At 41.2% G+C, this 17492-nt stretch overlaps 2 protein-coding genes across 2 annotated transcripts in view; one reads left to right on the top strand and one right to left on the bottom strand.

Moving 5' to 3' along the window:
• LOC136424911 (vacuolar protein sorting-associated protein 4B-like) overlaps window positions 1-8683 on the top strand; it is a 44284-nt gene extending 35601 nt beyond the window's left edge. Inside the window, exons 4-12 of the mRNA XM_066413563.1 lie at window positions 714-828; window positions 1849-2037; window positions 2296-2346; window positions 3145-3247; window positions 4079-4127; window positions 5045-5271; window positions 5953-6143; window positions 6737-6813; window positions 7389-8683. Coding sequence (XP_066269660.1) covers window positions 714-828; window positions 1849-2037; window positions 2296-2346; window positions 3145-3247; window positions 4079-4127; window positions 5045-5271; window positions 5953-6143; window positions 6737-6813; window positions 7389-7505 — 1119 coding nt within the window. The 3' untranslated portion in view covers window positions 7506-8683. The remainder of the gene's footprint in view (window positions 1-713; window positions 829-1848; window positions 2038-2295; window positions 2347-3144; window positions 3248-4078; window positions 4128-5044; window positions 5272-5952; window positions 6144-6736; window positions 6814-7388) is intronic.
• A 581-nt stretch (window positions 8684-9264) lies between these two features.
• Window positions 9265-17286, bottom strand: LOC136425147 (E3 ubiquitin-protein ligase RNF180-like). Its single transcript, XM_066413945.1, has 7 exons — window positions 17160-17286; window positions 14876-15057; window positions 11385-12212; window positions 10736-10897; window positions 10477-10590; window positions 10226-10433; window positions 9265-9617 (listed from the first exon to the last, which is right to left on the bottom strand). Exons 2-7 carry the CDS (start codon window positions 15050-15052, stop codon window positions 9298-9300), a joined length of 1809 nt encoding a protein of 602 aa, XP_066270042.1. The 5' UTR covers window positions 15053-15057; window positions 17160-17286; the 3' UTR covers window positions 9265-9297.
• Between the last annotated feature and the right edge of the window lie 206 nt (window positions 17287-17492).

Below are 17492 nucleotides of genomic sequence, written 5' to 3'. Positions count from 1 at the left end.
AGAAATCAGCTCCAGGGACAGGTCTGATTGTGTTTGTCTACAGAAATCAGCACCAGGGATAGGTCTGATTGTGTTTGTGGACAGAAATCAGCACCAGAGACAGGTCTGATTGTATTTGTGTGAAGAAAACAGCACCAGGAACAGGTCTGATTGTGTTTGTGTAAAGAAATCAGCACCAGGGACAGGTCTTATTGTGTTTGTGTGAAGAAAACAGCACCAGGGACAGGTCTGATTGTATTTGTGTGAAGAAAACAGCACCAGAAACAGGTCCAAATGAAGTGAAAGTCTGATTGTCTATGTGAATTGATGGCATGCAGAGTAAGAGATCAATGAGTAGAATCAATTCTTCTGCTATTAGTATTACATCATCGGACAATAGTCTACTTATAAATTATATTCCAAAAGAACTCTTGCTGTTCTTATGTTGTCAATTTCGTCCTTGAAACAGAGGAATTCAAATTAATGCAAATTAAGTTCTCATGTGCATAATTCATGGTTACTGTAAATGCAGAAATGTTTGTGGTTGTTTTATGTTCGCGGTTTTCGCAGCGACCGTTTCACCGCAAACTTAAAACCACTGCAAACATTTTTGTCCAATACTTTAGCAATATGTGACTATAGCGCTGCCGCGAAATCAAAACCACAACCACTCCATTTTCCCCTTAGCGCGAAATAAAAACCTCGCGAATTTAGATGCATTTATATGTTTGCAGGCAGCCCTGTCAGAACTGCTGAGATCCATGGACTACCAGATGCAGATCCTCCACACCAAACAGAGACAACTAACCACCAGCAGACTGGTGCCTGAGGGAGTTTCCACTCAACCCCGTAGGACTCTTACTTTTCATTGATTCAATTCAGGGTCGCAAGCAACTGGATGAAAATTTGAAATAATTTCAAAATTAGTTTCAAAATTTTATCCAGTTGCTTGAGTAACTATTTCTGGCATATCTTACTATCTGGATGTCTAACCTTCATCCATGCAATTCAGGGTCGTCTCCAGATTTAGATTTTTTTCTGACTTACTCATTGTTTGGGAGCCCCTGTTGTTAGTTTCTATGTCATTGAATCAGGGCTGTCTCCAGCTTTGAATTTTTTTACGTCCCAGTCCTTGTTGGTAGCCGATGTTTTGAATTTTCGTTGTTAAATTCATAATTTTAAGCTTTTAAAGATACCTTTTCATGAATTTCAAGTCATAAAGTTCAGAATTCAGGACGGAAAGGGTAAATTTTTTTCTGGTCTCAACAAGCAAATTTCTGTCCCAGAACGGAGGGACGGGTCCTGGAGACAGCCCTGCATTGAATCTGGCATTTTAAGCTTGCGAAAATACATTTCCATCAGTTTCTTGTCATGAAGTTCAGATTTTTTTAAAGAAATCTTGAATTTTTTTGTCTCATCAAGCAAATTTGGAGACAGCCCTGATTCCTTGTAGCGTATAAAGCCAATTTTCCAGTGTTGAAACATTCAATGAAAACATATGTATACACATCACAATGACATACATACACCAAGAAGGTTATGATTTCTGTAGTATGTGTTATATGTTGTGGTTTGCATGGATGGACTGTTGTAATATTTGGCATGTGAATAGGTGTGGATGAATTAAAGAGCAAGTTTCATTGTGGGTGCTATGTTTTGTATTTTCAATTATATTACAACTTTCGTGATTACTTTCTGTATTGCTCACCTTTCTTTTTACATACTCATCAATTTTTGGCTGTCCGTATTATGTCATTCTGTAAAATCAAGTCATAAATTTAAGAAAGACTTTATAATTCCTGGTTGTTCCACCAAAATAGTTACTCAAGCAACTGGATACAATTTTGAAACAGTGTTGTTGATTTCCAGGTTGTGTGGACACTCCAGTGTCTAAGAAACAACCAGATGACAGAAAGACAAGCAGGAGGATCTCCATTGAAGATGCAATCGTGCCCAAGGGGTCCTTAAGGTTCCAGGATGTGGCTGGGTTGGAAGAAGCCAAGCAGGCTCTGAGGGAGGCCATCATTCTCCCCCTGCAGTACCCACACTTGTTCACAGGTGGCACTGCTGAATTATTCTGGTAGATCTTAGTTACTTTATAAGATGGGTTCATGTTTTGTGAAAATTAATATTGTACATTTTCATTTAACATTCAGTTCTAGTCATAATTCTTACTTCAAGATTTTCTTAATTCAAGATTTTACATCATGAAAATTGAAATGTAATACAAACAACTGTATTCCTTTTGCAAAGTCAAGATGCTATTGTAAAGATGAATGTTTTCTCTTCAGCTGACGACGTTCCATCTTGTTTCAGGTGGGAGAAAGCCATGGAGAAGAATCCTCTTGTACGGGCCACCAGGTACAGGTAAGACTACAGACAATGTTATAAAATGAATTACCGTAAAATCCCTATTTACGTACGCACCCCTCCTAACGTACGCACCCCCGATTTGGGACGATTGCAGGCCAGACTCAGTGAGTTGAAACGTTCAGGGGAAAAACCCTCCTAACGTACGCACCCCCTCTCCAGCATTTCGGTGGATAGTTAAGAGGTTGACATGATCATCCTTCCGATGATGTTTACCGACTTAAAGGGTTACTGAGAAAATGTTTCTGGGTAGAAAATATCAGACAATTTAAGCATATGTATTATTTATTCTTTATTACTGATTGATTGTGTGGTAGCATTCCACACTTCATTTTCATGAAGATGTACCATACTCTCATGCTGATATGCGATTTTTCCGAGGAAGAACCCCTCCTAACGTATGCACCCCGACTTTGGTGTCGGCCTGGAGCACCTGCTTGCAACTTGAAAAGTTTAAAAATTGTGTACGTAAATAGGAGTTTTATGGTAATGAATGAATGAACCATTAATTTAAAAGTTATCTCAAACCAGTATAGCTCATTTTAGACAGGAAAGATAGAAAGTTTATAGTATATACAGTACATGTATGCAGGTTCATTGTACTGGCCAGGGGTAGATTCCCCCACCTCTTTTCAAGAAACACAATTAATGATAATAATGGACTGAGCTATTCATTTACTATTTAGTTACATGTCTTCTAATAAATATACCATGTTTAAACTTTTTGTACCTTTATCCTGCATTTATTTTGTTAAAGACAATTGTGACAAATGGCTTGTTTTGTTGTTGTTCCAGGGAAGTCTCGCCTAGCCCATGCGCTGTCGTCAGAGATAGACTCCACGTTCTACTGTGTGTCCAGCTCCGACCTCATCTCCAGCTGGGTGGGGGAGAGTGAAAAGTGAGACATTTTCTACAACCTGGAGTAGAACTCTTCATACAGCTAGGAATATTTCTTAGGACTGTTCCATTGTCAGTCTCGGGAGGGGGAGCATGTTACCTTCTTCACCTCTTTCCTCCTTTTTGGTAATTTAGTGTAAGAGCCCATAGTGGACTCATCCCCCCCTCCTGATAGATATAGACTCTTCCAGTGACGTCATGGATAGACGAGTAGAGAGACGAATAAAGGCCTCAAGGCGTCTTGTCTGTGAGTGCTCCTTGAGTTATCACCGGAGATTCACCTAGGGGTGGGGGACAGGCCAGAAATGGTCCGTTACATTATCATCGTCCAGGCTTGTTGGTTAGCGATAGTGCTGTGTACCTAAACCCCTGTTCAGGTTCAGGTCCAGATTTAGATCCAGAGGTTCAGGTTCAGGTGCGGACTTGTAAGTATAGTCAGTAGTAAACACAAAAGTTTAGTTATAAACACAAAAGCAGCAATGTTTTCACATTTTTTCCAGTGCAAATTTCATGATCTAAGGAAGGTTAAAGATGGTTTAAAACAAAAAGGAGAGTATAAGCGAGAGACATTTTTTTTTTCAAGTCCGGACTTAAACGTTAGGTCCAGTCCGGATCAGGTCCGGGGTTTAGGTATGCAGCACTAGTTAGCAACCATGTCAGCAGTTGAATCTGGTCTCAGGTCTGCCACAGTGCCCCCTAGTGGTTCCTGTAGGTACGACAGGTAGCTGTACTTTATTTGATAGTTCTACCAAACATTGTTGAACCAGAGAAAAGTTTTCTAGTACCATTCCCAGATATTTGGTTCCTCTGATGTGTTTTTGGCACATTTCAGGTTGATAAAGGAATTGTTCCAGCAGGCAGCTTACAGAAAGGGAACATCAGTGAGTTAGGATTACTGTTGGTAAACAGTTGAAGTTGGATGTTCTGTTTGGGTCCACAGGCATTACCATTACTATTACTTTTAGTATTGTTGCTAGTGTTCTGGACATAGGTTTTGTACTTGTCCAAAAGTTTGTTCTTAACATGTTTTTTAAGTACATGTTATACCCTAAAACCACTACATTAAAGAAACAGTTTTCTCGGTCGCTTTCAATAATTTTCTGGACACTAACATATCTTAAGTGTGCATACCTTGGGGATACTTCAGATCTCTTTAACCTTAGCACTCTGAAGTAACTGTTTGGCACCCAATTCTCTATTGGTTACAGAGTTTAGGCAGCAGGTCTTTTTAATGTGGCAGTCTTACAGTATCCAGCCGAGGATTACAAGAGTTGACGTTGTACAATTTTATTTTAAAGCTTGAAACCAAAACTTGTTTTACGCTAAGAATTGTCACTCAAAACTTGTTTTACGCTAAGAATTGTCACTCAAAACTTGTTTTACGCTAAGAATTGTCACTCGAAACTTGTTTTACGCTAAGAATTGTCACTCAAAACATGTTTTATCACCAGGTTATCTTTTTAATGTGGCAGTCTTACAGTACCCAGCAAAATTACAAGAGTTGACGTTTTATAATTTCATTCTAACGTTTTAGAATTTTATTCTAACGCTTGAAACCAAAACTTGTTTTACGCTAAGAATTGTCACTCAAAACATGTTTTATCACCAGGTTATCTTTTTAATGTGGCAGTCTTACAGTACCCAGCTAAATTACAAGAGTTGACGTTTTATAATTTTATTCTAACGTTTTAGAATTTTATTCTAACGCTTGAAACCAAAACTTGTTTTACGCTAAGAATTGTCACTCAAAACTTGTCTTACGCTAAGAATTGTCACTCAAAACTTCTTTTATCACCAGGTTATCTTCATCGATGAAATCGACAGCATCTGTCGGAAGAGAACGAGTCGGGAGGAGGAACACACGAGGCGCGTGAAGACGGAGCTGCTACGTCAGATGGAGGGGGCGGACACCTCGGTGCTGTCGGAGAAGATCTTCCTGATGTGCGCCACCAACTGTCCCTGGGAACTGGACTCAGCCTTCTTACGCAGGTTCCAAAGGAGGATCTATGTCCCTCTGCCTGACAGGTGCACGGTTTGGAATTTGTTTTGACTGAATACCTATTAAGTAGTCCCTAAAATAAGATGCAAATCATATGTTTTCTCGGTAGTTTTGTCTCCAGATTTTTCAGCTATGGCTATAGCAGTGTGTAATCTTTTATAATTCCTGAAAGGCCCGATTGTCGTTTCGGAGTTTTGGTCGTCCGCGAAGACTTCCTGGTATTAGTGCGCGATGACGGTAACGCGGCCTTGTAGCCTGATTACCCAAATCGTGCGTTCTATGTGCGTTTTGCATGGTTTCGCACCATCGGGGATTGCGGAAAATGTATCTCCACGATTTTTTTCATTTTTCTTATTTGCACAGACAGAATGATGACCTTTATTGCCGTATCAGTCATTATCCTAGGAAAACTCTTATTTTCCTTCCAGCGGCCTTGGAAGAATTCCCTAAAATGATGTTTCCACAGAAAGTATCAAATGTGTCTGTCGTTCAGTGGCAAGGCACCCCTATCCATCGGAAACATTAAATTGCCTGGAAAAGGATGTTTGGAGAAGCGCTATTGCCTTTCTTGGAACAAGTCAGGTCGGCCCCGAATTGTAAAAAAAAACCCCCGAACTGAGACCTTAAACCATGCCATGCTTATCATTGTTATAATTTGTACCTTACTATTTGGTCATCAATATCTACATCGTATGTTTTGTTTTTAGGGAGTCCAGGAAGTCCCTGTTGCAGATCCACACCAGTCAGAACAGGGTCCAGCTGACGGATCAGGAGTGGGACCAGCTGGCGGACAGGACGCAGGGCTACTCCGGCAGCGACATCGCCACCGTCATCCTCGCCGCGCTGTTTGAACCAATCAGAGACCTGCAGCTGGCCACACACTGGAAACAGACCACAGGTGGGGGGCATGGCTTTTCTGTGCTCTCCAAGTAGATGTTGGGTTGGGGATGTAAATTTTTAAATTTCTAAATGACTTTTCTGATAGTCCCTTACATGTAGGCCACACCAATTTAATTTCTTGGTTAACGGATTTAAAAAAAATGCTAGATTGGAAAATCAACAAAACAGAATCTTCGAGGAAAGTTTTTACTTTGATGCACACAGTTTCAGGGAGTGAACAGGGTCAGGTGCAAGTTTTCACCCCAGCCTTCTGTTTTTATGATGTCCTCGTGCTAAAATTAAAAAACAAAATCCGTTAACCAAGAAATTGAATTGGTGTGGCCTTACCAGTCAGAAAACATAGCCGTCAGAAAAGTTAGTCAGTCAGAAAACAACTGTCAACCTCTTCATGGAGAGTAGCTTTTCTGTACTGTAGCATTTTTAAGAAGGGATTCCACAGAAGCAAGACCATTAAGAGCATCCAATAAATTTGATAGATCTCTCCATGGTCTTCCAGTGAGCTCTCAATCAATGTTTGTTCAATAATCGTATAATGATCTCCAAGGTCTTTCAATGATCTCTCAATGATTTTTGGTTGTATGCTCCCACTAGGTGATCAGTGGACCCCCTGTGCTAGTCAGGCTGTAGGAGCTGTGAAGGGGAGACTGGGAGAGATGCCTTCTGATCAGGTTAGCAGTCTCCAACTGTCTGTTTTTGATCACACACTGGGAGAAAACAATTCACTTCTATCCTAAAGGAACAGAATATCCATACCAGTTTCGCATTTATTTTTTATTTATTTATTGGTTCAGCATGTACATGCCAGGGTTGCCCAGCTAGCCGGAGGCTATTACTAAGGGCAAACCCATGTGCGGTAATAGGACTATAGGTTATGCATTGTAAGTGTTGAAAGGACTTTGCCATGTCATAGGAAACACGTTTGCCCCGTGCTGTGGCTTAAATGTGCTTGGTGTTTGTTCTGCAACGTAAGAGTCATCCGGCAGCTCGCTGCAAGCATCCCAACCAGCACCAGCACGTCTCCCTCGAATTGGTGCTGCTGGAGAAGACGGATGCCCAAAGTGTGTGGGTGTCAGATTCGCAACCTGTCATCCACCCTAAACAAATCCACGCAAAGGCTACCGTGTCAGCCCTCCTCACTTAGGTGTAGGGACTGACACGGTCATCATACTCGAATATCTGTATCTGTACTTCTGTATGATCTGAATAAAGATGATGAGTGATTGACATAATGTTTGTTCTGCAGGTCGTGCCCCGTGATGTCTGTCTGAAGGACTTTGTGAAGTCCCTGGCTGCAGCGCACAACACCGTCAGCCAGGGGGAGCTGCAGAAGTTTCAGGACTTCAGCAGCAGCTTGGGTTGAGACACAAACACTGCATCAACCTCAGCAAGCCAAAAAAACAAAGTACATCTACACGTTCACAACTGTTGTAAAGGAAACTTAAATCTTGAAGGATTTTTACACTTGTCCACACAAGAAATGATAGCTGTAGAGTCAAAGAAGTTTATGTGTTCTACTCTACTTTCAATGTTCTGAACCAGAAATATAAGTTTAACTTATAAAATGAAGCAGTATTCCAACACTAGTATAAATATACATGTCACGTTATGGAATCAAGTACATGAAGTATACTAGGTTGTATAGTTAATGCATTCTATTTTACTTTCAGTGTTCTAAACAAAAGATGTTGAAAGTGAAACATGTTTAGCCCTGATGAACTGTTGTTGGCGTGTTTACATGTAAGAACATTAATGTAATATACAGATGTTCCGTAGCAAGTAGATTGAAAAGTCATGGAAGCTCTGTTGCCAGAAGTTTGCTTGTCATGAATTTCTCCTCTAGACTTTGACAAAGGCCTGGGTACCATCCTTGTTACAGTCCAACCTCGTTGGGCAACCATCTCCAGTCACAGGCCACATTAAAACAGTCCCGTCTATTTTTACATAGTTAGGCCACACCAATTTGATTTCTTGGTTACCCGAATTTTTTTTTAAATGCTAGATTGGAAAATCAACATGAAAACAGAATCTCAGAGGAAAGTTTGTACTTTGGTGCACACAATTTCAGGGAGTGAACAGGGTCAGGTGCAAGTTTTCACCCCAGCCTTCTGTTTTCATCATGTCCTCGTGCTAAAATTTAAAAACAAAATCCGTTAACCAAGATATTAAATTGGTGTGGCCTTAACCCCAACTGTCCTCAGCAAACATTTTTCCTCAGTCCCTAGAGTGGTTGCTGAATCCAGGTTTGACTGTAGTTTATGCTCCATTCATTGTACATTGTAGAGAACGTACTATATGTGTAGTAGCATTGATAAGAACACACTAGTGTGGGAGCAAGCATAAGCTCTTTCAACCCTTGATTATGTAAGAGACGTGATACACATGTAGGGTTTGCACTGTTTTAAAAGCACATGCATTAGTAAAGTGAAATTGCACGATTCTTGCAATGTTTTCAATATGTACAATTCATAATTAGTAAATTTCATATCTGTTACAGATACATCAATGATTTGGTAATAAAATTCTATGTTTATGACTCTGCATCATGGTTGTTTTTGACTGACTGTCTTCCTCTATGGTCTAGGAAAATCATTGTTGTGTTTCCAACTATGGTCCTGAAGTAAACAGCATACTTTAAATATACAGATATACATTCCACAAGCACAATGTTCTATTGCAACAGAAATGACAACATTTTTATCGCTCAGATTGAAATCTCTATGTCCCTTGCCAGCAGTCAACAAAAAAACACCCTCCTGAAAGCAGAGCCCCTATCGCTCGATTTGTTAGCTCGCTCGCGTAGGGGCCCTGCTCTTTAGCCCCGGTAGACACGGTTCTGGCGCCGTCATCACCAAAACAGCTTCAGCCAATCAGAGGGTTTGCTAAACCTCATCTAGAGCAAAAGGACACTGGGAAGCTATCAACCAATCAGGTTACGTCTCACATCGTTACTTTAGGTTCAGAACAATAAGGATAGGCATTAATTATTCATGAGCAACTGTCAGTAACATCGCCATAACCGTGTCTACCGGGGCTAAAGAGCAGGGCCCGTACGCGAGCGAGCGATAGGGACTCTGCTTTCAGGAGGGTGCAAAAAAACGGCTAGGGTCAATCAGATAACCGGAAATGCAACATTTTTTGGGGCCAAGGCCTGATTAGAAAATGAAAGTACGGATGGCAAGGTAACACAGACCACACACCACAAATAACCCGATGACCCAGTTAACAGAGAAGAAGTACACCAAGAGTTCATCAAACATACTCCCGTCGTAGTTCAGGTCATCGTCGTTGCTGCGGTAGTGAGGGTAGTTCCGCCGGCCTCGGCGAGGGGTCAGCGAGGTCACGGTCGTCCACCACAGAGCGCGGGCGCCGGTCACCCCCGGGAGCGGCCAGCTCTTGTAGCTGGTCTGACGCTCTGCTCGGCGCCGAGACTCGTGGTGTCGCGGGAAGAACTCCTGCATAGTCTTACTAAGTTCTGATAAAGGAAGAGAGCAAAGTAGCTCAATGTAACTTGTCTTGTAAATATGATATTGAAGAAGGAGAACTTTATTGAACGACAATTGTAACGGGTACAATGTATGGCAATTTGTAGATACATAACAATGGACTATTTCTACAAATGTAATATTTAACAATTTCAAAGAACTTATCTTTAACATGAATAGCAATCGATCTAATAATGTGCATTCTAATGACTAAAACAATATACAATGTAATGATGACGATAGTATTCTGTGTCAGGAATGTAAAACAATGTTTCGTTTTTGCACATTCATGTGGTTAATCTTAAAAACTACACTAATTGATGACACTTCGGCAATAAAAACAAGATGCAACAAGGCAATCAGAGACAGGCAGACCTCACACCATTCATTCAGAGTAAGACAGACACACACACACAAACATGCCCACAACAATACTTCACTCTCTTGGGAAAAGTAGCCAGTAGTCTTTCACTCATACATATGTTTCTAATGATATCTAAGGGAGAACATTCACATATGAGTGTAATAATGCCATTGACACTTTCCCAAGGTAGAAATCTTGCAAAGGCAGATACTAAAAAGCCTGGACTAAACTTACGGTAAGAGTAGTTGACCGTGATGACCACAGTACGACAGAGTGGGCAGGCCGTACAGCCGGGGTTGTCCTTAGCGATCTGACGCAAACACGGGTCACAGAAGACATGTCCACATGGCTGACAGACGTAGGGTTCATAGTACAGGTCCAGACAGATGGGACAGGTCAGACCGTCTCTCTCTGCCTCCTCAAATTTCTCATCCTCCTGGGTCTATAGTGAGAAGGTAGGACATGGTTAGTTTTACTGTACAGACACAGAAGACATGTCCGCATGGCTGCCACACGTAGGGTTCATAGCACAGGTCCAGGCAGATAGGACAGGTCAGACCGTCTCTCTCCGCCTCCTCAAATTTCTCATCCTCCTGGGTCTATAATGAGAAGGTAGGACATGGTTAGTTTTACTGTACAGACACAGAAGACATGTCCGCATGGCTGCCACACGTAGGGTTCATAGCACAGGTCCAGGCAGACAGGACAGGTCAGACCGTCTCTCTCTGCCTCCTCTCATCCTCATGGGTCTATAGTGAGAAGGTAGGACATGGTTAGTTTTACTGTACAGACACAGAAGACATGTCCGCATGGCTGACACACGTAGGGTTCATAGTACAGGTCCAGACAGATAGGACAGGTCAGACCGTCTCTCTCTGCTTCCTCAAACCTCTCATCTTCTTGGTTCTAGTGAGAAGGTAGGACATGGTTAGTTTTACTGTACAGACACAGAAGACGTGTCCGCATGGCTGACACACGTAGGGTTCATAGTACAGGTCCAGGCAGATAGGACAGGTCAGACCGTCTCTCTCTGCCTCCTCAAATCTCTCATCCTCCTGGGTCTAGTGAGAAGGTAGGACATGGCTAGTTTTACTGTACAGACACACAAGACATGGCTACCACATGTAGCTATAGGGTTTGTAGTACAAATCTCGAGTCAAATACATGTATCAGGGCTTGAAATACTGGGAGCATATGCACTTTTGTGCACCCAAACTTAGAGTTCTGCACCTAATTTTCAAGTGCACCTAGATATTTGCATACAGTTATAATTATTTGCATTATGTAAAGATACCATTGTACTTTGGTATACAGCATATTCTTGACTTGATGTGTCAGACAAAAAGTACAACCTTTGTTTTATTACTTACTCTGAAGAGAAGCAATAAGTCACCTGTTTCTTCACCCACTTCTCTTGTCTTCTCTGCTTCTTCCGAATGTTCTTCAGCTTGTTCCTGTCCCTCTTTGTCTGCCTCTTAGATCTCCGTCTGTCTGCTGTAGTAGTAGCATGTCCTGTGCTCCCTCCATCTAAGCCTTCTAACACATGGAACAAGTTTGTGTCATGGATGCAACTGTCGTTACCATCTGCAACCACAAGGGGGCGTTGCCAACTTGCAGAGCTCCACACAGTTTGGTCTTCCTCAGAGTCCTCCTCATCTATAGTGCTGGAAGTTGAATCTGCCATGTCACTGACAGAGGAATCCATTTCACATGGCCCATCATCAGCAACATACGAGGCACCTGTATCACCAGGTGCAGCATTTGTTCTAGCAGGTGCATCACCTGTTCCACCAGGTGTAACAACTTTTCTAGCAGGTGTAACACTTGTTCCACCAGGTGCAACACCTGTTCCGGCAGATACATCTGTTCCGGCAGGTGCATCACCTGTTCTCACAGTTGTAACACCTGTTGTCCTGTTTTTGCCCCTTTGTCCCTTCTCACAGTGCCTTTCTACCAACTGTCCATCTGCAAAGTGTTCAGAAGTAAGAATGCCACAGGCTTGTTCCTTTGTTTCGCACATTTTTAAAGCTAACCTTTCCCCTTGACGTGTTTTTGGTATGTGTTTTGGTGAGACTTTGTCCACGTCTACACGACATCTCTGGATGTGAATGGGAGGGAAGACCTGATCACCACAGGGACACTTTACCAGAGAGACAAAGTCAAACGAACCCAGGCGGCCCGCACACTTGGGGCACAGGAGTCTCCCTTTGGTCCAATGTACCTGGAAGGGCAGTAAACAAGGAACACATTTCTAATGATTCATTGAACATAGAGAATCAAACTGTACACAGGACAATTATAAGCTGTGGTGAGAAGCTTTCAGAGGACACCGGCCATCTTTCTTCAGGTCTGAGGGTAGTCACACAACATATGGGCATGGCAGACTCAGTAGTAGCTTGACTAAATCACGCCCCAAATGGGAGGGGGTCATTAACCTCCGCCAGCGTGACATTGTGTAAACACAGGCTAACTCAGTAGTAACAAACTCACAGTTCACCCCAGTACTCAAACAAACACTAGGTCTAAAGACCCAAATGTTCTTTGGTAAACAATTTTCTAATGATCACATGGAAGGACAATGATAGTGAGGTATAGAACAGCAACAATTACCCATGGCTATAGTCAGCCTGTGTAATAATGCTGCTTATTATGTTTAGCCATAAGTATGGCTCAACATATTGTTTTCTCTCATGTTTCTTCTCCTGTCAAATCTTCAAATCGATTCATCTCTGTCATTTTTTGACCAAATGACCTGAAATTTGGTACAGAGGTAATGTAGGCAAAAACCAATGTACGTTCTTTTCCTTTTTTTGATATTGACCTTGAAAGTGATTTTATTGAGGTTTTTAGGCTATTTTTAGCATATCTTGGCCTCCTGCGCCCTTGTATTTCAACCGAATGACCTGAAATTTGCTGTATATGTGGCTTGAACAAATATTTAAAGGACTACATTCCCATTTTTGGCATACATATATTCAAAACGATTTATTTTGGGCTTTCTTGACAATATTTGCCACTTCTGTCACTTTCAATACTACATATGACCTACAGGTCATTGACCCCGAGTGCCTTGCACCTGGCCAAGCTTGAAGTTTGCTTACGAGGAGGAAAGACCGGACATAAACATTTAACGTGATTATCGGGAAAACACCATGTTCCCTTAAACTCAGTGGTTAAATCGCAGTTTAGGAAATTTTATAACAGAAAACAAGTTAAATCAATGATTTTGTGAATGTTTATTCTAGCATTAGTTATTCCAGATATTTTCAAACTCCAAATTCTTCAACACAACACGGGAGATCGTTTCTCCTCAGACTGGCGCGACACTCCTGTCAAAATTGATTGATGATCTCTCTCTGCCGCCGACTTCATACATGATCAAAGGCGGGTGGTAGGCGGTGCCTTCCTACATGTCCTACGTACGGGCGTATGGATCGTAGAATTCGGCAAAAAAGGAATGATTAGGCCAGTAGAGTCAGTCCCGGGTAAGGTCAATGATTCGCCCCTTTGCGCTAGCTTGTAACGTTAAATGAATGTACCCTCTGGTGGCCAAACTTCACTGACAAACTTTCTCCCTATTATCATCATGAGCTTGCGTTAGTCTGGTACTAGTGACTATTATGTGCCGGGAATGTTTATCTATCGCACGCCTTGGAAGGAAGTTCAACCATGATAAATGGTCGGCCGTTGCGAAAATTTGGAATCCCATGCTGTTGATTTTTGTGATTGAATCTGTAAGAAAATATATTTTCATGTCGTTCATGTTTTTGGGACGGACGCCGGGACGGGGTGAATTTTTTCTATCATTTTCGTCCCGTTAGTAATGCAAATCGAATCGTGTTGCACAAGAGGCAAAACACTAAAAACGTGGGTCTTGTGGAGTGTTTTGGAGCGGGAAAATGCCGGATATTAGCGGTGCCGAACAGTGTACATCGTCGCGCGCGGGTGACGCTCCGTCAAAACAAATCCGCTGGTGGTCTAGCGCGGCCACCGAAAATAGGCAGAAACACACAGGAGGACTTAGCACCTTCGTTTATGAGGGCAATTGTGAAAATCTTTTGTTACAAATTGTTCGAACATTGAAACATTTGGATAGATGGTTTGAAACTGTTCTAAATAAAGAGATTTTTGTGTAGTTACGTTCGAAATGTTTCCAACGTATGTGAAATGAGTTCAAACATGTTATAAGTTTCAATTCTAATTGTTTGAACACTTTAGAACTGTTGTGACTTAGACATTCTTTTAATCAAAATAGTTCAAACATATTACAAATATTATATTAAAACCCTCTCGGTGACTTTGAATTGACCCAAATATGTTGTTTTTGGTCATTTCCTTCGTCTCCTGTCAAATCTTCATATGTATACTATGGAAAACTTCATTCTTCCCTGGGGCTGATCTTTTTTAATTCAATTTTGAACTGGGTTGATTATGCGCAAGAGTGTAATTTTCAGCGGATATTTTTCGACTGGTTTACATGGAAATGGCACGGAATATCCCATTCTTGCAAGGGGAGGATTCTTTAATTATTTCTTTCAATTTTGAGCTGGAATGATTATGAAAAAGTCCATTCTTTAGCAGAAGTGTTAATCAATTAGTGGATATGGTTGTGGACTGGTCCATATTGTGTTGAGGTGCTACTGGAAGACTCAGTTTTGGACTGGGGTGATTCATTTTTTTAGTGCAAGTATTTTAGAATGGTCCATTGTTATTTGGGGAGAGTCCATTTTTTGCATGGCGAGGAGTATGGCTAAACATGCTGTATTTGCTCGCAAATGTTGCCTTTCTAGTTCTAATTTCCATCTTTTAATGCATAGATGAATGGAACAAAATTCAACTACAATTTACAAACACAAGGACTTTCTTGAACTGTGAACAGATTACCTGAACGATTTGTTCCTGTATCCAGTCAGGGATGTCGTTATCGCTGATGTACCACAGCGTGGATAGACCTTCCATTGGACAGTTGTCACCGTTGCCGTGACTGCCGACAACGGAGCGTCCATTCACCAGTAATGATCGACAGCGCCGGCACTTCAACACACAGCCGTCCTCCAGCATGGCACCTGCAGAAACAACATCATTTCTGTATCTGTATCTATATAGCCGGTATAACCGCCCTTCGGCGTAACACACCAGCTTCGCAGGCACGCGGCGCGGCAGCAGCTGGTTATATTACACTGAACGGCCTGTCACACCTAACTTTTGCACATCTGACTGCAATCGTTCTTTGAAGCTATTTAGCGAAGGTGTTCCTACAGCATCTGATGACAACGAGTTCCATTCTACTATGGTTCTCGGGAAATACGAATTTTTGAACACATCAATCCTTAGTTGATAACTCTGGTACTTAAACTTTTAAAGGCATGACTATTTCTTGTTCTTTTCTGGGCTATTATTAGGCCATGTTGATTTGATTACATGGATGACATCTTCTAGAAACTCCAAAACTGATGTGAGCGTGCGAATGAAGAAAAGTTTGGCCCAAAAAAAAGTTGCCTTCATTATGAAATCTAATTATAAGTGGTCAGGAAAATTGAACAAATGTATAAACACATGCATGTTTTTTTGTCTAACATCTTCTTCTTTGTTATTTGCTTTGGCATGCTACGACATTGCTATCAGTTTTTCACAATTTTTGTTGTTGCAATTCACGGCAATATAAATATATTTGCTATTCTGCCACTGCTTTGTAAAATTTACAGTATGGTCAAAAACGTCTCTTTTTTTGGAAACGGCTGAAAATTTATGCGCGCGCAGATGTCATTCATTGAATCAAATCAACATGGCCTTACCAGAATCAAAGACATCTTATATGACCTATATATATATGAAATGTCATTGGTTGAAATCCTCATGGAACGCAAAGAAAGATATTGTCTCTGTTGGTGTGCTTTTGTAGTTGTACTAGTACATGTGTCTGTCTGTGAATCTCTGTGTGTGTGTGTGTGTGCGTGCATGTGTGTGTGTGTGTGTGAATCTGTGTGTGTTTGTATGTGATTCCCAATATCCCTACAATATACACATTACACAATGCAAAGTTGACACAACCCTATAGCTATATCTTCTATTCAAAACAATTCCAAACTTTACTTTCTTTCTACCTTAAACAAGAATTATAAGCAAGAAAACTACCTTTCAAACATCAAGAGCCTTGAAGTATGTACTAGTAGGGCAATCACAAAACTCAGAATTGGCTGTCATAAATTAAGTCTAGAAACGGGGAGATTTCAAAAACTTCCTATCGACCAGAGGGTTTGCCCATTTTGTCCAGAGGTAGTTGAAGACGAATATCACTTTTTGATTGTATGTCCCAAATATTTTGATATATGTAATTCACTATACTCAATGCTATCGTCGGATTTACCAGGATTTATCTCAATGGACTTGAACAGCAGATTTAAGTACATAATGACATGTGACAATCCATGCATGGTATACATTGGGAAGTATATCAAAGAATGTCTAGACGTAAGAAACTCCTCCAATGATTGTAAAATCCCACTACTACACCATATTGTATAAGATAGACTACTGCATAATATTGTATTAGATAGATTGGTTAGCCTGATAGAATGTTATCTATGTACCAGTGCATGCCATACTTTGTACCTTGTACAATTGTTGTGCAATAAAGTTATTATTATAACTATTATTTCCTATATCAAAGTGCTACCTTTTTGTCTGTGGGACTGGAACGATCAGAGAGCTGTATGGTCTGCTGCCCCTTCCTGCCTTGTTTGATAGGTTTAATCATTGTCTGTTCTCTGTCACTTGTGAGTATTTAAACCAGGGATTTAAAACACGTATTTTAAATTATTTTGGATTTAAATCGTGAACTTAGCCTGGGTGCCAGACCACCGCGCTCCTGGATCTAATCCCTCGGCCGGGGAAGCAACTCGCGCCGCCGCCACAGATAGCCACACGGCCCATTAATTAGCTCTAGCGCGATAGAAATCAGAGTTCGGCTGCCAAGCGCTCTCGGGTGCCAACTCTATCCCTACTCTACTACTAGATCTTCCCCGCCCAAAAGGGGTTATTAAAACTCTACTCTACTCTACTCTACTCTTATCATCGCATCGCGCGAAAGGTCTGGTATCCAGGCTATCGTGAACTGTACGTTTCACCAATCTACATATCGCTGGAGAATTACAACGATTCAACACACCTCTGTTACCATCGAGAAAACCTTTATCTGTAAAGTTGCTCTTTTCTTCTGCGCAGTTAGTCAAAAGGTTGAATGAAGTGCAGACTTTGATAGCAAACCAATTGTACTACGGAAAAATTAGCACCTGATTTGTAAGGCTGTCAAGTAGAGATGTTATCAAACATCCAATCCCAGTAATCTGTAATAGATATCAATATTCATGATAAAAGCTACGAATTTAATTTTTTTAAACATCACAATTTCTGTCGATATTAAAATTCATGTATTTTATGTTGATTTTTCGCTTCAAGAGGAGCATCCGAATGTGAAACTACTTTTATGACAAAGCAGAGA

This window comes from Branchiostoma lanceolatum, chromosome 19 (genome assembly GCF_035083965.1).
Source record: "Branchiostoma lanceolatum isolate klBraLanc5 chromosome 19, klBraLanc5.hap2, whole genome shotgun sequence".
Lineage (NCBI taxonomy): Eukaryota > Metazoa > Chordata > Leptocardii > Amphioxiformes > Branchiostomatidae > Branchiostoma > Branchiostoma lanceolatum.
The sequence above is the reverse complement of the archived record's forward strand: the minus strand, read 5'-3'. Positions and strand labels throughout refer to the sequence as shown.